Genomic DNA, 25,797 nt, shown 5'->3' on the forward strand with positions numbered 1-25,797 from the left:
TTGGATCCGAAATTGGACACTATTCCATTACCACACGATCCGAAGCAAAAGAAGTCGCATATTAACCCCGACACTGGCCATATTCACATAAAGCCAACTCAGAAATGCAATCTTCAAGAAGAGGACACTTACAAAATCCCCTTGAAGAGAAAGTCTATAGCCACAAGTCCTTTTCATATACCATTGCCTCTACCTCCAGCACCTCCGTCACCACCTGAGAATCCTTTGCAAATTACACCTCAGGGTTCTCCTCAATCTCATAATGACGACGATGATGGGGGGGATGACTACTCCAACAGATCCATGGACAGATTACACAGTGGATCCCCCGGGTGATACTGATCCAGACCTTTACCCCACCAAACCATCTCCTCCAGATGATAATGCATCACACTAGTAACTCATCGCCAGGGCTGCACATTACCATGGGGTAGAGCTCCACAAAGAATCACTAGAAGAACATTTTTTGTTTGAGACATTAGCAACTATACACAGGTCATCACAATCACATCCAATTTTTAAAGGCATGATGTGACATGCTGATGAGATTTTCAAAGATCCAGTCACAGCCCGAATCTTAACGCCAAGAGTGGCCAAAAAGTATAAGGCCTCTCCTACAGACCCCATTTTTATCAAGGGACAAGTGCCATTAGATTCCCTAGTCCTATCGAATGCTTGTAAGAGAGCAAATTCTCAAACATCCGGGAATGCTCCTCCCCCAAATAAAGTAATTGACGTTTCTGGCACGCGCTTAGCCGCTCAGGCAGCAAATCTGTAACGCATTGCAAATACCCAAGGCCTTTTAGCCAGATATGACAGAGCACACTGGGACGAAATGGAGCAATTGCTCCAAGATCTCCCAAATGAGCATAAGACTAAAGCACAAGACTTGGTGAATTAGGGTAAGCACATTTCTAATTCCTCTATTCGTTGTGCTCTAGATGCCGCAGACACCTCTGCTACAAGAGATTAACACCAGTATCCTGCTCAGGTGACAAGCTTGGTTAAGGATTTCAGGTTTTAAATCTGAGGTACAACAATCCATCCTTAACACACCATTTGATAACGAACACCTATTTGGGCCTAACGTTGACCAGACATTAGAAAAGATGAAAAGGGACACTGAAGTCCCTAAATCTAGGGGAGCACTCCAGACTGTATCCAACAGAGGTTCCTTTCGTCGCTCCTCTTACAGAGGAGGATCAAAAACCACATGCCCAGATCAAAATACCTCCGCTTACAACCAGTCCTCTCCCTCCAGAGGTTTTTTCTGATGAGGTTATAGAGGCAATAACTTCAAGGGTAGGGGTAAGGGTAACACACCCAATAACTCTCCCTCCCCCAACAAACAGTGACTTGCCCACGCTTCCCCCTGATTATACCACACCTGTCGGGGTAGACTTCCGCAATTACTCCCTATTTGGCAGTCTAGAACATCAGACAAAATGGTTGCTTGGAATTATCCAACATGGTTATTGCCTTGAGCTTACCAGCAATCCCCCAAACATTCCACCACAACCTCACAAGTTATCTCCAGAACACATACACTTGCTAAAACAAGAGGTCCAGTCCATTTTACTAAAAGGATCAATAGAGCCAGTTCCAATACAGTACCATGGCTCAGAGGTTTACCCTCTGTACTTTCTCATCCCCAAAAAGGACAGTTCCCTAAGACCTATTCTAGATATGAGATAGCTAAACCATTACATACTGCAAAAGAGCATTTTTATATGGTGACACTTCAACAGGTATTCCCACTTTTACAAACAGCAGATTTTGTCTACTTTAGATTTAAAAGACCCATATTTTCATGTTCCAATTCATCGCAAATACTTGAGATTTGTGATAGCAGGCTAGCACTACCAGTTCAAGGTACTCCCCTTTGGAGTGACTACAGCGCCCAGAGTTTTTACCAAATGCCTGGCAGTAGTCGCTGCTCATTTCAGATAACAATGTATGTCTTCCCCTACCTAGACGACTGGCTCATCAAAGCAAGCACTCACCAAAACGGTCTGCAGCACACACAAATCACAATAGATTTACTTCATCGACTGGGCTTCACCATCAATGCACAAAAGTCTCACCTGCATCCCTCACAGAAGCCACTCAAGATACAGTCAAGGCTCTAGCCTCTCCCAATGTAGCCAGAATACACAATATTCAGGCTACCATTCAACAGTTTCAGCCCAACCAAGCATTACAAGCCAGAGTGTTCACGCAACTAACGGGAATGATGGTGCCTTGCATAGCAATTGTACCCCATGGAAAGCTTCACATGCACCCCCTACAAGGAGTGCTTAGCACGTTAGTGGAATCAATCACAGGGTCTATTATCCGATCTAGTGTTGGTAGACGGCCATACACATCGCTTTCTGCAGTGGTGGAACCCACAAAACTTATAAGCAGGTCGACCTTTCATCAACCCTGTTCCACAGATCGTGCTCACAGCAGAAGCATTTCTAACAGGCTGGGGAGCTCATCTCAAAGCTTACACAATACAAGGCATGTGCAGCAACAAGCATAACCCTCTTCTCATCAGCTATCTAGAGCTCTTAGCTGTCTTCCTAGCACTAAAATCTTTTCAAACTCATCTCATAGCCAAACCTGTCCTAGTCCGGACGGACAACATGACAACAATGTATTATGTGCAGAAGCAGGGGGGGGGGGGGACACTCTCTCCAACTGTTAACACTCGCTCAAGCTATTTGGAATTGAGCGATCCGTCACAAGATTTATCTCCTGGCAGTTCTCCTTCCATACTTCCAACAGTGGGGATTTCCACAAATAGACCTATTCTCTACGGCCAAAAACAAAAAAGGCACAAACTTCGGCTCCAGGTACCCACTCCTGCAATCAAAGGTCAATGCCCTATGGATGCACTGGTCAGGGATATTTGCCTACGCTTTTCCGCATCTCCAAGTCATCCACGGGTGGTTCGAAAGCTCAGGCAAACATCCCTCACACTAATTCTGGTAGCTCCCACATGGGCTTTTCAACAATGGTACACCACCCTGTTGGAGCTGTCACTAGTTCCACATCAAAAACTACACCTCAACTCCAGTATCCTCAAACAGAACCATGGAGAAATCAGACATCCAAATCCCAAAGAACTGAATTTAGCGATCTGGCTCCTGAAGTCATAGTTTGGTTTCTTAAATTTACCACCAGACTGTATGAATATTCTAAAAGAAGCAAGAAAGCCTACCACCAGAGCTTGCTATTCTGCAAAATGGAAAAGATTTGCTGTATATTGCAACAACAAAATCAATCCTTTAGATGCTCCCATACAAAACATTATTTGTTACATTTACAATGAGCAGGACTGGCTTACATGTCTATTCATTTGCACCTTGCAGCTGTAGCTGCATACTTACAAAATAAGCAACATCTGTCACTATTCAGAGTTTCAGTAATCCAGGTCTTCATGGAAGGTTTAAAAAGGGTAATACCATGAAGGATTCCTCCTGCCCCAGTGTGGAATCTCAACATTGTCCTCACAAGGTCATTACACAAATGCCCTTTACAGTTACTCTCATGTAAAGTTGCTTTCCTCGTTATCACATCACTGAGGAGAGTTGGTGAGCTACAGGTATTAACGCTAGAAGAACCTTTCTTTCAGCTACACAGTCAGGATAGTTCTCCGTACCTACCCCAAATTCACTCCCAAAATAGTTTCTGCTTTTTGTATAAACCAACCGGTTGAGTTACCAGTTTTCTTTCCTCAACCTGATTCCGTAGCAGGACGCGCTCATCACACGCTTGACGTTAAGAGATTTATTGTACTACATAGATAGAACAAAGGACTTCCACAAAACAACTGTTTGTAGCATTTGCTCCACCTCATAAAGGCAATCCTATCTCTAAATCTGGTATTGTGAGATGGATTGTTAAATGCATTCAAACATGCTATGCTAAAGCCGAAAGGACATTGACTATCTCCCCTAGAGCACATTTCACTCTCAAAATAGGAGCTTCTGTGGCCTTTTTAGGTAACATCCCTCTAGCAGACATACGTAAAGCAGCTACATGGTCTACACCTTGCACATTTACCAAACACTATTGTGTAGATGTGTTAGCACGACAACAGGCTAATGTAGACCAAGCAGCACTTAAAACACTGTTCCAAACAACTACAACATCTACAGGTTATCCACCGCTTTGGTGGTATACTGCTTTATAGTCTATGCAAAGCATGTGTATCTACAGCACACATGCCTCGAACTGATAATGTTACTTACCCAGTAAGCATCTGTTCCTGTCATGTAGAGCTGTAGATTCACATGCGCCCACCCACCACACCGGGTACTTGTAATTGTTGCAGCTCTTCACTATACATTTATACGCATGGTCATCTCCCTACTACACTTACTCCATTCTCACCCTCTTGCGGGAAAACAATGACCATGCGCGCTATCACCGAAGGGAGGAGTCACCTTACCTCGTGTCTAGGTACTACTTCTTCGAAGAAAAATAACTTTCAAACATCCGGACCCAGCATTAGATGGCAGGAGTATGCAAAGCATGTGAATCTACAGCTCTACATGCCAAGAACAGATGCTTACTGGGTAAGTAACATTATCCTTCCTCTGTCAGCCACTACTTTGCTGTAGTAGTGTCCAGGTCAGACAGTGAGGTTTCCACTTCCATTCCGTTTCCATTTGTGCCACGGTTCATATTTCTGAACCATTCTTTATACACAAAAGAAAAACTGGACATTTACTAAGACATCTTGGGGGTTTTATGTTGGAAGAAGTACGAGGTTTCTTAATTTAGCATCATATTCCCTTCCTTGAAAGATATTTGGAACTGTAAAGATTTTGAAGCTAGAGATTGTCTCTTTGAGGTAATGCAAGACCATAGTTGTGGCAAGGACAGTTCTAATCAGCCATGTGTTTGGGAAAGAGGGCCACCCACCAGTCTTTGTTCTAGCTCTTGTCTTAAACGTATAGCCTTAACTCTGGCATGAGGCAGAAACCACCTGAGAGCTCTCCTGGTAAACAAAGCATCCAGGGCTCAGCTGGGTACCTAGGTTGAGTCTTTCGGTATTATAGTATGTAGAGACAATGCAGTGGGCCTAATGTTTGTTTTCTCATTGTATGTTTGTGTAAATAAATTGTCAAAGCAATTTAATGATGTCTGTTGCTTTAAATCTTGCTTCCCAATTGTGTTTTAACAGACCGTAGTCTTGAGTTTGTTGATGAGATCCATTGGAAATAAAAATACTATCTTGTTGGGTCTGGGATTTCAAATATTACAGCTTGCCTGGTATGGCTTCGGCTCTGAACCTTGGTAAGTCAATTTAACCAATTACGAGTAGCTTGTGTGTTTGTAAACTTCTGCATGTCCAGAAAAGTCTTGTCGGGGTGTTTGAATCAGAAAAAGCAGTGGTTCTCCAGTATTGGGGTGTCCTTCATAGATTCACATGCTTGAATATTCCCCGTCGTCGGAGTGGGAGTCCCACGGTAAATAATATAGCAATATATATAGTCCTAATATATATATATATATATATATATATATATATATATATATATATATATATATATATATATAAGTAATCATATAAAAACAGAGATATAAGTAAGTGATAAACATCAAGAATGTCCCTATATGAAATCTCCATAGAGATGCATGGAAAGAGAAAAAAGACATTTGCAGTCTATCTCTGTCATTATGTTAGTCCAAACTACGGCCAATCAGGCGCCAGCTCCTCTCTAGAACCTTCTCCTCCGAGCTCCTCACCTCAGATTTTCTACCGCACGTCGTGTGTAAGGGAGTCTCCCTGAGCTCTGCTCAGTTTTGTTCTCTTCAGCATGTCTTCAAGTAAGAAGTCTTTGTTTAGACCTTGTTCTTCTTGTGGAAAGCTACGTTTATTCTCAGAAGATCCACACAGTAAGTGTATTTACTGTCTTTACCCAGACCATGAAGTGGCTAAATGTAAATTCTGTAGATCTTTTTCTACAAAAACTCTGAAAGACAGGGAAGGCCGTCTCTTGCTGTGGCTCCAGAGACTTAAAGATAAGATGAAGTGGTTTCTGAAGTAGAAAGCCTTACTTCTGGCCGTTCCCACACAGCCTCAAAGCGCAGTAGTGTACAAGATTTACCTTCTCCTTTTCTGAAAAAGAAGAAAATGTCTGACTGTGACATCTGCCACTTCTTCTTCTTTGACTACTGCTTTGTCGCCCACGAGACATAGTTCTCAGGCTGCTGAGGCTTCCACTTCCCAGTTTTCAGACGAAGGTCCCGTCGACAAAGGTCCCGTCGACGAAGGAGGTCCCGTCGACGAAGGAGGTCCCGTCGACGAAGGAGGTCCCGTCGACGAAGGAGGTCCCGTCGACGAAGGAGGTCCCGTCGACGAAGGAGGTCCCGTCGACGAAGGAGGTCCCGTCGACGAAGGAGGTCCCGTCGACGAAGGAGGTCCCGTCGACGAAGGAGGTCCCGTCGACGAAGGAGGTCCCGTCGACGAAGGAGGTCCCGTCGACGAAGGAGGTCCCGTCGACGATGGTTTCCGTCGACGATGGTTTCCGTCGACGATGGTTCTGTTGACAAGTCCGTCTACAAAGATGTTGTCAGTACCTTCTATGTCTCCGATCCCGTCGACTGCAGCCTACTTCGTCTTTTGCCGCTGTTCCTTTGTTACCATTGCCAGGAAGAAATTCCTACAGAAAGGCAAACTGCGACGCTACCACTGTCTCTGATAACAAATCTTCAACTCATGTTGGAGGATTATTAAAACGCCGGTTTCCTTTTATCACCACAAGATTCTGTGGTTCCGCCTCCTCCAGTGGTGCCAACAACTATATCGGAACCGGTGCTGGCTCCAATTCCATCTGTGGTAACACCTTCACTACCGCTGCGACATTCTTCAACTCGGACAGTACCTTCTCATGCTACTGAAGAAGAAGAAGAAATTCCTCAAGACAGGGAGGATGGTGACATTCTCGATTATGGTGGCGATGATAATGATGAGGATGATGGTATGGCGGAGTGGGATGATTATCATGCTCAAACACCATCTCCCTCTCCAGTGATACCTGGTGACTCACCACCTGTTGATATTGCAAGTTTTCACCAGTTAATGGATGGGGCAGCACAAGGATTCATATTAACAACGGAACATAAGGAAGAGGATTGTTTCCTTTACGATTTCAAAAATCAACCTTTTAAACAAACACATACAATCCCTATAATCAAATTTATTTGGGAGGAAGGCAAAAAGATTATGAAGACCCCAAATAGCCTTCCGGCACAGGTGCCCAGATTGGAAATTTTTTTTTAAAAAGTACAAGTCACCGTTAGGAGCGCCAGCGTGTCTTACTGGTCAAGCAAAGCCAGATTCTGTGGTCACACAGGCAGCGCAACGTCGGGCTAGAAACACTGCGTCAACGATCACTGCACCACCTGATCGTGATGGACGTCGTTTGGATGCCATAGGGCGAAAATTTTCTTCAATGGCTTCCACCACTGTGAGAGCGGCTAATGCTTTAGCCATCTTAGGCCGTTACGACCGTCAAGTATGGGCGGATATAGCAACGCTAGTTGAACAACTGCCGAAACCGTCCAAGAGTGAAGCCCTAAAGGTACTCCAGGAGGGAGAGAGTACATCTACAGAGATGATAGACTGTGCAGTTGATATCGCCTGTATGGGATTCCGTCAACTTGCTGGAGCAGCGGTATTGCGCAGGCAAGGTTGGTTGCGCTCAACATCCTTTCGTCAGGAAGTACAGGCAAGAATATTGGACATGGCTTATGACGGAGAGGCTTTATTTGGAAATCATGTGGATGAAGCTCTCCAATCGATAAAGAAGGATATGGAGACTGCTCGCTCTCTGGGCACATTACAATTTCGGAAACAGCCCTTTCGGGGTGCACGCGGACGCGGCACCTCCTCTAATTTTCGAATAGGAAACAACCAGTATCGACTATATAACCAGGTTTCCAACCGTTATTCCTATAACCAACAGCAAACCTCTCGACAGCAGTCTTCCAAGACTTACAGAGGAAAATCCTCTTATAGGGGTTCCACCCCTAAGAGACAATGACTTGTATCGGTCCCAGAAAATTGGAGGTCGAATCTCTCTGTACTCTTCTCGAAGGTCCTCCATAACAAGGGACCGTTGGGTACGGACCTTGTAGAAAGAGGTCACACTTTAGAGTTCATCGAATTCCCTCCACCCACACCACCTACCGGACCACCACCGACTCATTTCAAGAAACTGTTACATCAAGTTCAACTTCTAATAAACAAAGGAGCTATAGAGGTAGTACCAAGATCTCTAAGAGGAAAAGGATTTTGTTTCCCGTTTTCTTTTTTTTTTTTTTTTTCTTATCACCAAAAAGACCGGGGAATGGAGACCCATTCTAGATCTGAGGGCTCTCAACAGGTTTCTAAAGAAACAATCCTTTCGCATGTTAACGCTTGTAGAGATCTTGCGATTACTCTCACAAGGAGATTTCATGGCAACAATCGATCTCCAAGATGCATATTTTCATATCCCCATACTACGACAACATCGGGAAATTCTTTGTTTTCGAGTGGGTCGGAACGATTTCCAGTTCAAGGTACTACCGTTCGGGCTTCGCTCGGCCCCTCGAGTGTTTACAAGGGTGCTAGCCCCTGTGGTAGCGTTCCTACGTCTCCAGGGTGTCCAGATCTTCCCATATCTGGACGACTGTCTCCTAAAATCACAATCGGAAGTGCAACTTCGACAGCACACACGTCTTTTCAAGGAGGTGTTTCGCACCTTAGGGCTCTCCATAAATACCACGAAGTCCCATCTACAGCCTTCTCATCACAAGGATTTTCTGGGAGCAACTTTGCAGACAGTGTCAGCAAGGGCACTTCTCTCCCAAGACTGTCTTCAAAGGATTCTCCGACTGGTAACCCTTATCAGATCAAACAGATCCGTTTCTGTAAGACTGTTAGTCATTTCTGGGAATGGCGTCATCATGCATTGCATTGATCCCTCATTGCAGATTACGGTCACGCCCCATCCAAGAAGAACTGGATGTTCAATGGCGTCAGGTTACGGGTTCTTTCAACGATCTCGTAACCGTCACAGATCGGATGAAGTCGGCGCTGAAGTGGTGGACTCAACCGTTAAATCTAACGGAAGGCATTTCATTTCTGTCAATAGTACCAGACATGACAATAACAGACGCCTCTCTAGAAGGATGGGGTGCTCATTTGGAGGATCTATCAATCAAGGGAAAATGGACAGTATGCCAAAAAGCCTGGCACATCAACAGGTTGGAGCTCATGGCTATATTTCTGGCTCTCAAATCCTTTCTCCCTTTTTAATCCAAGGAGAATCAGTCCTAATACAGACAGACAACACAACCTGCATGCACTATATAAACAAGCAGGGCTGAACAAAATCTCCTAAACTGTCTCGACTAGCTCAGTCGATCTGGGATTGGGCTCTCGACCATCACATCACGATTGCAGCAGTTCATCTACCGGGGGTATCCAATATTCTAGCGGATTCCCTGAGCAGGCCCTCCTCATCGACCCACGAATGGGAGTTGCATCTGCCAACTCTGGAGAAAATATTTCAACGGTGGGGTCGCCCACAACTGGATCTCTTTGCCACACCAGAGAACCGGAAATGCCGAGATTATGCAAGCTGGCATCCCCACCAAGGATCACGGGGCAATGCCCTTTTGATGAACTGGTACAATCTGTTTGCCTATGCTTTTCCTCCAATCCCACTCATACCTCGTGTCCTGTGGAAGATGCGGAGGCAACCTTGCCATCTATTTCTATTAGCCCCCGTGGGCCTCGGCAGGCATGGTTCTCAGAGTTACTCCTACTGTCTCAATGCGAACTAATCCTTCTACATCCTTGTACAGATCTACTTACAATGAGCAAGGGGAAAATTTGTCATCCGAATCCCTCCTCACTGAGCTTATCAGCTTGGAACCTGAGCACTGTGAATTTGCCCATTTAGACACTCCACAGGACTGTAGAGACATCTTGGCTCAGGCGAGGGCTCCTTCTACGGTAAAAACGTACAAATTACAGTGGAAAAGATTCTGCCACTGGTGTGCAGCTAATGGGGTTCACCCGTTCCACTCCACGCCACAACAATTGTTACCGTTTTTCTTGCATTTAGCTAACTCCGGATTGTCTCATGCAACCTTGAGGGTTTTTCTGGCGGCAATTTCCCGTTTCCGTCAGGATGGTTCGACTTCCCTTTGTTCTTCAACGATTATCCATCAATTCTTCAAGGGGTTATTTCGCAAATTTCCTCCTGTTAGACGCCCGCCTCCATTGTGGCATCTAAACATCGTATTGGCATAACTAATGAGGCCACCGTTTGAACCTATTCACAAGGTCGAGTTGAAGTATCTAACATGGAAGGTGGCTCTTCTTCTGGCACTAACGTCTTCACGTCGCGTCAGTGACATTCATGCATTTACCATAAATCCACCTTTCCTACAGTTCAAACCAGATTCTGTAGTATTGCGTACAAATCCAACTTTCTTGCCAAAGGTGCCTTCAGACTTTCATATTAACGAACCAGTGATTCTGAAAACCTTTGCTAATCCTCAAACTCCTGCGGAGCAAAGATTACATTCCCTGGATGTGAAACGATGTTTAAAGTTCTACATCAGCAGAACAGCTTCTTTACGAAAGACTGATCAACTCTTCATAGCTTATGGACGCTATCACAAGGGACATCCAGTTACTAAACCAACTATTGCACGTTAGGTTTCAGCAGCCATCGTCTTCTGCATCGAAAGGCAAACAAGCCATTGCAATCACCAGTGAGGGCTCACTCCACTAGAGCGATGTCTTCTTCAACCGCATTATTTGTTGGAGTGCCTTTACATTAGATCTGCAGAGCAGCTACGTGGTCAAGCAGACATACGTTTACAAGGCATTACTGCTTGGCAACTTTAAACGAGGAGGATGCTGCAGTTGGGCAGGCAGTGCTTCGCAATCTTTTTTAAATAAGCTGAGCCTCTTCCTTCCCTCCTCCATATTGTTTCCATGTACCGTTGAAATAATGGTTCATTTACACTTATATAGATATTCAGTAATATCATATATATAAGGATATTGATTGGCATTACAATTTTTTAGTGCTGTTATGACTATGGAAACAATGATAATTGTTACTGCTGGCTATTCTATATTCAAGCATGTGAATCTATGAAAGACACCCCAATACTGGAGAAGAACAATTGTTACTTACCTGTAAACAGGTGGTTCTCCAGTATTGGTGTCTTTCATAGATTCACATGCGACCCTCCCTCCTCCCTTCAGAGGCTCTCTTCTCCTCATACACTCTAAAGTCACTTTGGTGCTACGAAAATCTGAGGTGAGGAGCTCTGAGGAGAAGGTTCTAGAGAGGAGCTGGCACCTGATTGGCCGTAGTTTGGACTAACATAATGACAGAGATAGACTGCAAATGTCTTTTTTCTCTTTCCATGTATCTCTATGGAGATTTCATATAGGTACATTCTTGATGTTTATCACTTACTTATATCTCTGTTTTTATATGATTACTTGTGTGTGTGTGTGTGTGTATATATATATATATATATATATATATATATATATATATATATATATATATATATATATATATATATATATGGAGAACCACCTGTTTACAGGTAAGTAACAATTGTTCTTATATCCCACATGTTTAGACTGAAATGCATGCAGTCGGAATGAGAAAACATGCCACAGATTGTATATTTTCTTGAAACATGTTATGGTCGGTACTGTCAGGCACACATGACTAGTCCATGAGCACCTGTGCAACAAAGTTACCCTGACTTTGAGCACACAATGGATTATCTTGAACTCAAAGGATGACATCTGTGACAGTGTGACTGTAATAGTTCTGCTGTGTAAACCCGAGCAGGTCAGGCTCACTTTCGCTCTGAAGCAAAGGGCAAAACTGAACAACTGCACACCCCACCACCTTCCAAGTGGTGCTGTTATGAAAGTAATGGTCCCAAATTTGTAACGGACCACGTTGAAAACTAACTTGGACACAACCTGTGAGTGTTATTATATTTCTGATGGATACTTCAAGCATACATTTTTCACCTTCGAATACTCCTCGGGTGCCAGACTGAATCCAGAAAAATTATCTCCAAGTAGTGCTCCCACTCGGACCTAATTCCACACCACCCCGGAAGTGACAGAGTAGAGCTGCATATAAGCGCCAGCTTGCATGCTGATGTCAGTTACTTTTTTTCTGTGCCTTCCGACGCAGATCTGTAGCTCCACTCCCAACTTTGTAGGTTTATCTGACGATTTCTAAACCGTTTCACAGTATACTATTGAATGTTGTCTTTACCCAAAACAACATGTTTTAAGACATGCCCAACTGCAGGAAGCAGGTTCCAGTTACTGCTCTGCAGGAGGTGTCTTGGGTGTCTGGGCTCGGTCCACAAATCAGTCATGCCAGAAATGCACCCCTTATGTGATCAGGCGATCCTGGAACAGGAGGTGAATTTGTATGACACCAAATACAAGTAGTAGTCACAACGTTCGTGTTTGACCCACACATGTTCCAAGACGTGCATTTAGATCTGGTCCGGAGGCCGTTCCAGTGACTTCTCAACTTCACGTTCATAATCCTAAGTCTAAAAGCAAGCAAAATCACACTCAACCTCATACTTCCACTCTGATCCCAAATAGAAGGCGCGAGGACATCATGGTGTTTGTTGTACCCCTTCAAGGTCTCTGGCCACAGTACTGATTCCTCAGCTAGTCCTGTAGTGCTCCAAATTTCTGTGGCCGCCAGCAATTCCTGAAGCAGACCGAGGCCTTCAAAGAGGCCATGCTGCACATTTTTAGTGTGCTTCCAGGTCCTCTTGCTGCACCTTCAGGCCCCTCAGAACCACGTGGGCCCACCGTCTGGTTACTGCCAGTGGTTCTATTCCTGGTTCTATCTGATACCCAGGGTCCCATTACTGGATCCATATAGACTACTACTTCCACCCTGAGTTTCACACCAGTCCCTGCTACACTGATGTCACCTCAGCCAATGTCCCATCGTGAACCAACTCCATCCCTACTGATGTCGCCAGCAAAAGCTTCATTATATTTTTGGGTTGGACTCTGATCTAATGCCAGAGTAAGGGGCGCCCCAAGATGTTAATGGTGGGCATGGCCTACTCACCGCATACTGTATTTATAATACCTTATACATTGATTTACAGCATTCCAGAGGACTTGACAGCCTTGCCTTGGTATGGTCCTTGGCTTCATGCAGAATTGCAGCAAAAAAGAAAACAAATGTCTTTACAGATATCGTACAGCTACTTCTGAGCCCTTGCTTCCTTTTAACAATGCTGTCACTGATTTATTGATGGCTACTTGGTCAAAGCTTTGTTCTTGTCCGCCTGTGAATAGGCAAGTAACCAGACACCAGCACCTGGTGACCTGTATTTTCTCACAAAGCATCCCACCCCAGTAAGCCTTATCGTGCGGCCTCGACCAGTAAGCTGAATCTTAAGTCATTTCCAACCCCTTCTCCAAACCAAGTATTCAATAGGATGGAGGCTTTTTACAAGAGCATGCTTTCTTCTTCCATGCTAGCCTTACTGTTGTGAATGCTGTTTGTTTGCTGGGTTATTGCACACATCCCCTGTGGGACATGGCTAGGGGGGGATCTTGGGTCTCTTTGGCTCAGACAATTCATGATAGTCAAGACACTGCCAGATCTGTTATCCGTGGAAGTCTGGATTCCATGGATTGCCAGGGAAGGTCAGTAGGTAAGTGTTTTACTTCCTCAACATTCATGGATGTGTTGCACAATGTTTTCTGACCATGTACAAGCCTCTCTCATGCACAGGCCTTTGATGCATATCACCTTTTCGTTTAGAAGGCTGACTGTATTACCGTGCTTAAAGGGCAGTAGAGATATGGCGCACTCTTAGAGGCGGTTCGTCCCTGCTAAACAGTTTCCGCAACAATTCAGAAAGTTTTGAGGTTATGTCAGAGGGCTGGCACATAGACTGTGTAGTAGGCATCCCAGTCTGTTTGAGGCCGTGGGCCTGGCAGTACGCGTGCGGGTCAGCTGGGGCATCAGTCTTCAGTTCCTCTTCCTCCTCTCGCAGTGGCTTCTAAACCACTTTACTTTGCCTTTAGTTGCAAATGCCCAAATGGTGTGGGCGCAGGTTTTGACATTTTCTCCCAAATTGGGTTTCTGTCACGCCTGACCAATTAGTCTTACAATTAGAAACAAGCATTGCCATAGCCAATAGGTCTCGCCTTTGGGACCTTATAAGTGTTTAGCCATGCAACAGTTGCATAACTAAATACTTATAAGGTCCCAAAAGCGAGACTTATTGGCTACGCGATCAAACATCAAAGCGGCCGTGAAAGTGAAATTAATCGCGGAAAAGCACGGCGCGCGCACATGCACTGTAGCTCTAGGCTGGCCTGGTAGCACTTTTTGGAGCCCTCTCAAAAAGTCTCGCCAGACCAGCGCATGCGCTGAGTCAGGCGAGACCTAAAATATTGTTATGGCCTACCTTTTCTTTCAGGCATGGTTTGGACCTCTGGACTCTTAATGCCTTCCTGTGAAAGGACAAATTTGAAATGCCCATGCTGGTCCATATCCTGTATGCTGTAGACCTGGATGACAGGATGATGTTCTTGGACCTGCTGTAGTCTTATTTTCATATACCTGTCCTGCAGACCCACAGACATGTGGTTAAAGATGGGTCAGGAGCATCTTCACACTGCTCTGTGTTCTCTTTCAGCCTCTCCAGCGCCCCTCTGGTGTTCGTGATGTCCGTGGTCGTAGCCCATTGAGGTCTGGGGTATCTGTATTCCTGTACCTCGATCACTGGAATTGAAGGCAGGCTTGATACAGTCAGTCATTGACCACCATTGGACGATGGTGAACCTCTTGACGTCGTTTGGGTTCACCGTCAATGGCTGAAAGTCCCTCCTGACTCCATTGCAGAGGCTTCTGTTTATTGGAGCAATTCTGGACACAGTGGAGTTTAGGGCTATACCCTCTGCTACAATGAGTCTAGGATATTCGGACTGTAGTCCGGATGTTTCAGGTTGACCCTGGATACCATTCAGAGCAGCTCGGAGGCTTCATGGTCTCTGCACTTCCTGCATCTTCCATTGTCTACAATGCCAGGTGCCATATTCGGGCTTTGCCGAATTTGAACTTAGTGTGCCCAGAATCAAGCTAATCTGACTGATGTAATTTGGATATCTGTAGAGATGGATCCAGACCTCCAGTGGTAGCTGCTTGAACACAGTTGGTCCAGAGGCAGTCTTTTCTCCCTTCTGTAGCAGACAGCGGTGACGGATAGCATCCCTGTTGGGCTGGGCCGGTCATCTCCAGTGAAGGGCCAGCTCCACATCCGTCTGCTTGATTTTTTTTTTGTCGTCTTGAATATTGGGGATGCCGCAAGAACACTCGTCAAGAGGCATGTTTTGGCTATTATGGAAAGCAGGACTTCGGTATGCCTTCCCACTAGTGCTTCACCTGTTTCGAGTTCTGGGAAAGATCAAGAATGACCAGGCTCATATCATCCTAGTGGCTCCGATTTGGGTGAGGAGAGCGTGGTGCCCCTACCTTCTGGGCATGAGCATCTGTGTTCCTATCAGCCCCCCACTTTGCAAAGACCTTTTGTTTCCGCTGCAGGACATGGTCCTCCACCCGAATCTACACATTCTACATTTAGATGTATGGAGATCGAATGGCACCAGTTGACTGCATTTAATCTGCCACCTGAAGAGTTGGATGGCATCCTTGCCACCAGATGCCCTTAAAAAAATTAATTAATGCTGTGCGATTGGACAGGTTTGTAGTTTTAGTCTGGTGTGGCGTTCGCAAGACTGATACTCGCAAGCAAAGCTGTTCAATGTCTTTTTGTTTGCTTTATCTTTGGCCTAGAAAGGTCTTGCAGTGGGGACTGTTAAAGGCTTTGCAGCATAAATCAATTTCTGGATTCACATGCTGTGCATTGTTCCAGTTCACCTATTCGTTCTAGAGCTCAATCTACTCATCAAAAAGGAGCTTTAATGGCTTTCCTAGAAAATATACCAATAGCGGACATATGTAAAGCAGATACATGTTCTGCACTGCATGCATTTACAAACAATTACTGTGTAGATGTGCTGGCCCATCAACAAGCCTATGTTGGACAAGCAGTTCTGCGTACATTATTCCAAACAACTGTAACCCCCAAAAGTTAGCCATCGCTTATTGAGGACGACTGCTTTACAATCTGTGCTAGCTATCTACAGCCACACATGCCTCAAATCAAAAATGTTACTTGCCCAGTAAGCATCTTTTCGTGGCATGTATTGCGGTAAATTCACATGCACCCACCCTCCTCACTGGAAACCTATGTTTGTTACAGTTACAATTATGCGTTTTCACAAATTCCCTTAGCATGGACATCACACTATAGTAATCTATACTTCCTATTCCATCCTTCAGCCACCTTGCAGATAAACAATCTAACAATTGAGTCGATGACCATGCACATTACCAGCAAGAGGAGACTCTGTCACACAGTTGTGTATGCTCTATAGCCTGAGAAGTACTAGAGGAATTAGCAAGTGATTGAACCACCGAGAAATGTCCTTTAGTAGTATTTGAGAGCGAGAGAATAGATTGTGCATAATATTTGTCCTTATTGTGCAAATCAGTTGTTTGGTTTTTGTACTGCTTTTAACTCCATTCTGAGGTCAGGAGAAGAGATGCTTGTAAGGGTTTCTGAGCTTTCTTACACTCTAATGTAGCTAGTTTTAAACTATCACTGTACAATCGTTGTGAAGGCCGCACCCGAGAACAGATCTTGTATGAAAGGATAATGCCTAAAGCCGGGATAATCTTATTATGATAGGAGGTAGAGGCATCTCAACTATGCAGTGAATTGGAGGATAGACCTCAGGGTCCTTCATTGCTGTGCCCGAATTTGGGATTTCAGGGATAGTAGAGATAACCACTTATAGAGCCTCATGTGTTAATTTGGTACAAGGCCTAGACAAATAGATTTTTTTATTAAATTTGGAGCAACGTTGTGATAACGCTACTGGCCAAATATGAACAAGAATGCGAGAATAATCAGTCCACATCTGAGAGAATCTGAACAATGGTCACCAAGCTTTCTGGAGCAGAAATGATATGGATAGTGTGGCCATCCTTGAGTAGGTTCTGAGACCAATTGTGGGGTGCCTACTGCTTCCATAGAGTTCAGTCGGTCACTAGTAGAAGAATAATGTGCATTATCCAACAAATATTGATATCACCTAGAATAAAGAATTGAGAATGGAAAAAAGTGAAAGGACACATAAACTCCATTAAACATTTAACAGAATCTGGCCAGGACAGGGATAGCGAATCACCCCAACAATAGACAACACGGAGGATAGATGTAGGCTAAAAACCAAAAGGTTCAGCACAGTGCAGTATGTCCAGGTTTAAAGGCTTTATGTTCCACGTCTCCCTAAAGATTACCACAAGCCCTTCACCTCTGCATAGAGGACGGGGGTGATGCATTAATTTAAAACCTATGTGGCATGCCCAACCCAGAACAAATGCAGAGCCAGAAGTTGTCCAGGTTTTAGTCATTAAAAATAAATCAAAATCCTTACCTTGACTTACATCTTGTGTTCGCTTGGATTTCATGCCTCCTTTATTCGAGATGCATTTGTTACTATAATCTATAGTGTACGAATATCCTAGGAAATCCCAACATGTAGGAAAAGTTAGGTATGATCTTAGTTCTCTATTATGGTTACTTCTCCTGGAAAGTAGGATAATGGAAAGGATAGAGGTACGATCCTTGCCTATTTTGTGAAAGACAAATGTACTGGCTACTGACCGTTTTTGCTATGATTGGACAGTGTAGAATCTAAAATCCTCGAAGGAGGAGCCCACATTTTCTTCCATGTGAAAAACCAAACTAAATTCACAACTATTGCTTGTTTTTGTTAGGCGGAAAGATTTGGGGACTTTTATTTTCACAGTTGGATGTAATTTTCAGTGCTGATTTGCAAATAAAACTTTTTTCAGAGGAAAGACAACACATTGCCTCTTGTTGGGACGTTTTCTTACAAACACATTTTAAATAATATCATTTACAGTTTAAAAAAATATGTTTTCGGCGTCTTGCACATGAGCAGAGATTCTGCCATCTTTAGAGAAAATACCATGATTAAAAGAAATGTCTTTTCCCTACCCAAATCATTCTGCAAGTTGTTTTCAATTGCTTGGTTATACTATCAGTTTTCCTCACAATTGGCCCAATATCTGATTATAAGCAACAGTATTTACTTCCCATGGCTTTCTTGCCTGAGAGAAAGGATAAATACATTTCTTCAGATTGTTTCTGACCATCTGCTAAGTTCTAAAGTAAAACATACAGCACAATAAGTCTCCAAATTTTAAATAAAATTATTATTTGCCAAAAAATATTAAATGCTTGTTGGGAAATATTTATGAATTTGGGCAGTGACATTCTAATTCTTGTGAAGACACCCACAATGGAGGAATATGAGACGTTATTTCGCATGCCATTACTTCGCATGCTATTACTACGCGGTTATTACTTAGCAATAACCGTTACTACGCAAGTTTTTACTTCGCATACCATTACAATGAAAGTGTCAATATATCCAAAGTAAAAACGTACCTAGCAATAAGAATGGTATGCGGAATAACGTGTCATACTACCTTACACCTCTAAAACACTAAAACACTACCAATACACTAAAACACTACACTGCCCTATACTACTGAAACACCACTACACTACCCTAAACCCTAAATCACTACCCCCTGCACGAACATACACATTCCCCTACTCCTGTCCCTACACTCATTCACTACCCATCACAACCCCCCGACACTACACTAAACCCCAAAACACTACCCTACACTTCACTAACCCCACAACACTACTCTAAACCCTAAAACACTAGCCCCAGCACGACCCTGCCCCTACCCCAGTCCGTTCCCTACTCCCAAACACTACAATTTCCGACCCCATATACACTACACCTAAATACACTACTTTACACTACACCTACACAACCTTACACACAGCTTCACTTACCTCTCTCTCCTCGTGGATCACCTTCCACTTCTCCAGCTTCCTGCGTCCTCATAGCTGTACTACGTTTTTAGAAACAGAAGCGCCTAAATAAACACAACGATGTTGATATCCTGTGGAGTAACGTCATGCGCAGTAAAACCATGCGAAGTAATGGTTTCTGCGCACTAACGATCCGAAGTAAAGGCAATCCGAAGTAGTGGCAGCGTAGAAAAGGTCACCCACCACAATGGAGAGCTAGGATTACAAGTAAGTAGCTTTTTTTTCTCCTTAAACAGTTTATGGAAATCTAGGGCCTATAGCTAAGCCCATTTTGCAACGTAGCCGATTAGTGCATCATTAATGTTGGAATTGAAGCAATGAGGCATTTTGCAAACCCTGCAGATGTAGTGAATAGAAGCCTACTAGGGACATGCACGTGTTTGTATTTTCACCCTCTGAACACCCTTTTTTCACAAGCTCTGTCCCCTAACCAGGCAGTGGCTGCTCCTAAAAATAAACTATTTACACACAAGCAGGAAATGTCCTCTGGTCTGTCCCCTCCTTGAGGCTGCCAACCACCATTCACAGACCTCTTGCACAGGAACAGCTTTTACTTTGTGATTCTAATTTACCAAAAACCCCACCCCTCCCTTCCCCGCCCGCCGAAGTATCAAGTTTTGGTATACGTTCAGTGATTTGCAACCACAATTAAAGTTGCACACCATATATAAATGTCATTCTACAGCACAAAGAGGAGGAGGGACTCCCTCTTACATGCCCCTCCTCCTCTTTGCAAGTCTGAATGGGTGGCAAAAAGCACTTGGCGCAGAGTTCCTTTAGGACGTTGCAGATCCCAGGGAGTGCATCTGCATTCATAGGTCATATATGGGGCCACTAATCTTGTAATATTGGGGATTCTCATATTTTTAAGGCCCACTATAAATAACATTTGCAAAGGTGAATATTGAGTGTCTCAGAAGAATCTATTTCGGATCTTGACAGCCTTTGTTTACTTTTCTTACACAGGATGATGTGGGCTGCTGGAGCTGTTGCAGCCATGTCAAGTATCACTTTCCCTGCTATAAGTGCATTAGTCTCTCGAACTGCTGAAGCTGATCAACAAGGTAAACCTTTTTATGACCAGGGATGGATTACATTTTATCTGGGTGAAACACAGAAATAGCTCGTTTAAGACTCTATGGTGAAACTTGATAAACCTATTCCAATACAAGACACTGAGTGATTCAAATAGCAAACATATCAAGTAGAAAGAATACCTTTTGTCAAAGTTACAATATAAGTAGAGTATACTGGTCGCTTGTACTCGCAGAAACTCTAAACATATGGTATAGATATTATGCAAAGTCTGCCAACCCTGACAGCAGCCAATATAAGTGATTATCTCCAAGGCCACATACAAAAGTATTTTCAGACCCATCCAGCACAGAACTCTCAATTCACATCTAACATAGCAAACTATGCCATTAAATGGCTATTTGGACACCCACAAGCCCTCACTGCCACCATAGCTGTGCACTCTTTCAGTGGGCATGCCTACCACCAAAGAAGATAGTGAGCAGTTAGCTGCAGCCACTATTACCCATTGTAATTCTGCACAGAACTAATTCTCATGTATCAAACAGAACATGATATATTCACATAGCATAAGAACGTATCCGTTCACATTACTGATGCCACATCTTCACAAGACAAATCAGAATCTGGAGCCCACTTTGATGAAAGCGCTAAAACGTCATAACAATGACAGATTTTGTGCTACAAAAAAGTCAAATTGTAAAGAAGGGGGAATAAATTCAGAACATTTTCTGCAAACTACCAATTCCGATGTCTGTGCGATATGCTAAAGAAGATCTAGTGTCAACTGTTTGCTCTGTTATGAACTTGCTGCTTCGCTTCTGAAGAGGTCATGGGGATCAGTGAAAGACATTGCAGACACGCCACTTGGTGCAGGGGAATAGGGCATTGCTGAAAACATTCTTGATCAGCCTGAGGACTGGGAAGAACTCAGAGTGGGCAATCTGCAGAAAGGACCCTCTTTTAGAAGTACATTTTACTCAGTGTCGATGTCTGCAGGATTGGAGAGAAATGAACCAGGGCAGCAAATATAATTTAGCTAAATGATTTATGAGTATACAAATTTGGGATGCTGCCATCTTATGTATTATGCAGTACAACAGATAGTGCTATGAATTTCTACACACTTCGCAGCTCAAAGTAGGATTTGAGAGAGTTCATTTAAAAAAACTCCTTTTGTACTAGTCGGAGGTTTTGACTTGCATGCTCTGGAGGCTAAGTCCATCTCAACAAAGCAGCTTACCTCAAACTGCCTGTCAACACGACAGTTATGAAGTATGTATTTCTTCCTGCTGGCTTGTTCTAAAGCTTTGGCCTAGCTGTAGATATTGTCCAGGAGTGCTTATTTTGTTTTGTTTCAATGTGGTCTTTATTTTTGATTTTTGCTGATGGGCTATAACAGTGTAAGGGAAAAGAGAAGCTTATCTTAAACTCAGCAGACCTCCATGGCACTTGAAAATGAACAGAAGGTGTGAGAAAGTCTCTTATGCAAGGTTAGCCCCCCCAATTGTGCCTGGTCTTGATGTGGTTTCAAATGTAGTGCACAGGGTCCCTGCCAACCAGGTGCCCTGTGCCAGTGCCCCTGCCCTAAAAAAAACTCCCAATTGGTACTTCTGCCCCCTGTAAGACCCTAGTAACTGGTACCCATGGTACCTAGGGCCTGAATGCTAGGACTCCCCTCACTGGGACCCTGCCACTTCACTTGCAACCTGCATGCCCCTGTGAGGGTGAAAATGACAGTCAACATGACGCCCTTTCTGGGTGCCATGCCAGCTAACACTGCCAGGCAGCATAGGTAAGTTACCCCTCTAGCAGGCCTCACAGCCATAAGGCAGGGTGCACTATACTACAGGTGAGGGCATATCTGCTTTAGCAGATATACCCCTACAATATTGGGCACCATTTCCTAATATTGTAAGTGCCAGTGAAGTCCGAGCGAGAACATGGGCTGAGAACTCGACAACTCGAGTTCCACATCGTCATGATGGCTTCACTGAATACAGGAGTGATTGGTACCAAACTACTCCTTTCAGTAAACCCACACTGATGCCAGTGTGCAATATATTGTATCTCCCTGAATCCCTACCAGCCCTGGTGTGGTCTCTGACCAGTTGTAAGGATCCAGCCACCACCAGACATGTTTCTGGATCCCTAGGTAGAGAGCTCCTGCTCTCTGGGACCAGAAACAATGCACATCCTGGGCAGAGGTGTCATGCCTCCTCGAAGTACAGAAGCTTCAAAGGCCTGTCACCTTTGTAATGCGACCCTCAGCCCCTGCTGCTAGCCAGCCCCCCACCTTGGGTGGGAAAACCGGCAGAAAAATAAAAAAAAGATAGGTTTGCTCGCCTCTGCCAACCCCACCCCTAAGGTGGGAGGAAGCGAGGTGAACCCCATTTTCAGTCCCTGCCATCAAGTCAAGGCTGTCTATACCCCCATCCACAGGAGGGTGGCATACTAGTGGGTGTAGTCATCCAGGTAAGGTGCACATTGGCACTACCTGCCTGCTAAAAACACCTCCTAAATTTAGTATTTAGGTGGCTCCCCAGGCCTGGACCCCAGATCTGCAATGACCTAAGAAGCAAGAAGCCACCCTGCAGCAGAAACCCGAAGACTACAATGCCTTGGCCCCAGCCCTACTGGCCTGTCTCCAGCTTCAACAACCCTTCGACCTGTTTTGCAACAACGACTTACAAACTCCTGGGAAGACTATTGCCTTCAATAAAGACTTCAATCTCTCGACCTGTCCAGAAGAAAGAGACTCCAAAGACTCTGGATCCAGGCGGATCCGCGTCTCCTGCCCACTCTACGTCTGACACCCGTGGCCAGAGTCTGAGTGGCTTACCTGTGCAGTGAAGGCTCCACGGCGAGCCTGACCTTGTGTGCAGCTTTGGCTGACCTCTCCTGCCCTCCATGACGGCGCCTGCAGTGTAAAATCCAGAACCCACCCCCACCCCGACCGCGAGCAGCTCTGGTAAGAAGATTCTGACTTCCAAAAGCACCCCTGCACCTGATGCCCCTGTCCTTGATGAGCTGGGCTGAACTGACGGTGCCTCTGCAACCCCTACATCCCATCTGCCATTGTTGGTCTTCCTCCTGCAGACTCCGGTGGCACACCTGCAGCCTCTTTGCCGACCAAAGAATCCTAATTGAAATGCATTGAGCGCCTGACATCGAATTTGAACACTGCACCTGGCCGCCCCTGTGCCGCTGGTGCTGAATGCTTGGTGCTGCTTTGTTGCTCTGTCCCCTCCTGTGCTTAATGTAATCCCCAAAGCCTAGCCTCTGCAACCGATTTACCTACCTGCAAGCAGTGTGGCCCTAGGCACCCCCTGTCTCCATTGGAAGGCATTGGGTTGAACTCCTATTTTGACCTCTACACCAGCCTGCCCCTGTGCTGTGGGTGGTGCAGTTTTGGTACTTACCTGGCCCTTGCTTACCTTTGACTCTGAAGGGTGAAATTGTCAGTTCGATACTCACCTGTTTAACCGCGATACTGTTTCCCCAGAAGATTAAATTGGACAGTGTGAAAAGTGTTGTTGGTTTTTTTTAAGTAAAAAATATTTTCAATTAACGTACTTACCTTATTACAAAGACCTAGGTCTTAAAATAAAATACAAAGTATAATTTTACAAAAATTGGTCTGGATCTCCTTTTTAGGTCTTGTGACGTAAGCAGCGCATGCGCTGCTCTCATCTTACGAGGCTTCTTGGAATCAATACGATTCCAGAAGCCTCGTCCTAGCTCTGCCTTCAGCTTTGATTCGTGCGCGTCGTTTGACGTCACAAATTATGCTAAAGACAGTGCAATGATTGCACTGAAGGCATGGCAATCATTGCTTGTTGCCTCCCTGTCTCCTTTTAGCCACGCCCAGCGGGATTGGATCTCTTACCTGCGGTGTGACACAGTAGGTATATTATCAGCTTGCCGCACTTTTTTTGGGAAATTTGTTTTTCAAGCAGACCTCTTGCCAGAGGTAATGGCTCTGTGGCGTAACATAGGCTCCCGCAGTGCGCGCGTGTGTGTGTGTGTGTGTGTGTGTGCGCGTGTGTGTGTGGGTTTGTGTTACTATCCTTGTGGGGACTTGAGTGTGATAACACACTCACGCTGTGGGGACTTGATTGCACTGTGGGGACCTGAACCCAAGTCCCCACAAGGCAATGTCCTCTAAATGATAAAAAATGGCTTCAGGAACATCTGTGTCAATTTTTACAACTTTTTAAAAAATTGCCTTGTGGGGACCTGTGTTTCATAAAGTGTGTTTATTTTTTTGCTCAGCTCTGCCCCTGTAGACAGGAGGCGGTACTGCAGTCTTAAACACACTTTGCATTTAAACACACTTTGTTCACCAGGAACACAAGTTAGCAGCAGAAAGCACAGATATTTCAAAGGAAAAGCTGCAAAACCCTGTGTTAAAAAATATTTTAACTGCAAAGTAACATTTTCCCCATTTAATAAAGAGAAACTTTATTTACATGAAAATTTTAAATTCAGAATATTTGAGTTTAAAAATTGTTAGTGGCTTTATAAACATTGCTAAAAGCAATTTGGGGATGCTTTGAATCCCAGATTACATCACTATTGCCGTTTGATCCTTATCTGCAATTGAAGAATGATGGTGCATTAAAACATGATACAATATAAACTGATCTGATAGTTTTTTACAAATTTGATTACATATTAATATGAACTTTGGAATACGTTCTTAAGATGATAGCACAATGCAACTCTAGGCACTCACTCATCTAGCTAACAGCTTTGCTCTCTTAAACGCCGAACTGCAGTAATGTCATGCCCACAGCATGGGTAAGTTTAATTTTAACAGAAAAAGCATGTTCTTAGAATATTGACATTCGTAGATAATATTTTGAAATATTGCCGTAAGATGACATCACATGTAAATCCTTTGTATTGCTTAATTTCCAAACTGTTCCCAATGCTTTACAAATTAAAGCAGCTTTATTCCCATAGATGGGTGAAGAACAGTCATATAACAAGCATTGGCAAAGCCAACTGGTGTCACCTATGAGACAGCTACTGGCTTTGACAGAGTTTTTTTGCCCTGATGTGCAGCAGCGTTCCTGCTCTGCCGCATGGATGAAATTGAAATTAAAGTTTTAAAAAGCAATATGATGCAGCCAAAACAGACCACATCATGACACTTATTTTTATTGCTGGCAGGAGGGTGAGGGCGTGTGAGGGATCAACACTATCAATGGAGGGGGTGGGTAAAAGAAAAATCACTGACGCTGCCACTGCCACTACTGATCACAGTATATGAAGAAGTTGTCAGAGCCTCCTTGGACTTATTCAATTATAAAATGCAGACTTTGATATATATCAACCTTAGTGAAGTAGGTGCAGAGGCACAGGGTCCTGGTTCACCTTAATTAGTGGCTATGTTTTAAAAGACGAAAAAGGGGAGGTGAATGGGTGACCAAATCCCTATATTGCATTAGGGCTCACAGTGCCCTTACTACTGCATTGGCACCCACACGTATTACAGTTTGGACTTAGTGCTTCAGCTAAGGTGAAAAGTTCTGCTGTAAAAATTGGCCACCTCATGTTGGTGTCCACTTCAATTTGCCCTTCCTGTGTATTTAAATATAGTTTGCCTTCCAAGATCCTACCAGTTTAACTACAACATACTGCAGTAGCATA

General features: G+C 44.2%; 1 protein-coding gene across 1 annotated transcript in view; it reads left to right on the forward strand.

Annotated features, from left to right (window-relative positions):
• SLC71A1 (solute carrier family 71 member 1) overlaps positions 1-25,797 on the forward strand; it is a 332,367-nt gene that overhangs the window by 197,999 nt on the left and 108,571 nt on the right. The window contains exons 9-10 of the mRNA XM_085601886.1: positions 5,177-5,289; positions 20,071-20,168. Of these exons, the coding sequence (XP_085458012.1) occupies positions 5,177-5,289; positions 20,071-20,168 (211 nt within the window). The remainder of the gene's footprint in view (positions 1-5,176; positions 5,290-20,070; positions 20,169-25,797) is intronic.

Source organism: Triturus cristatus, chromosome 4_2 (genome assembly GCF_964204655.1).
Source record: "Triturus cristatus chromosome 4_2, aTriCri1.1, whole genome shotgun sequence".
Lineage (NCBI taxonomy): Eukaryota > Metazoa > Chordata > Amphibia > Caudata > Salamandridae > Triturus > Triturus cristatus.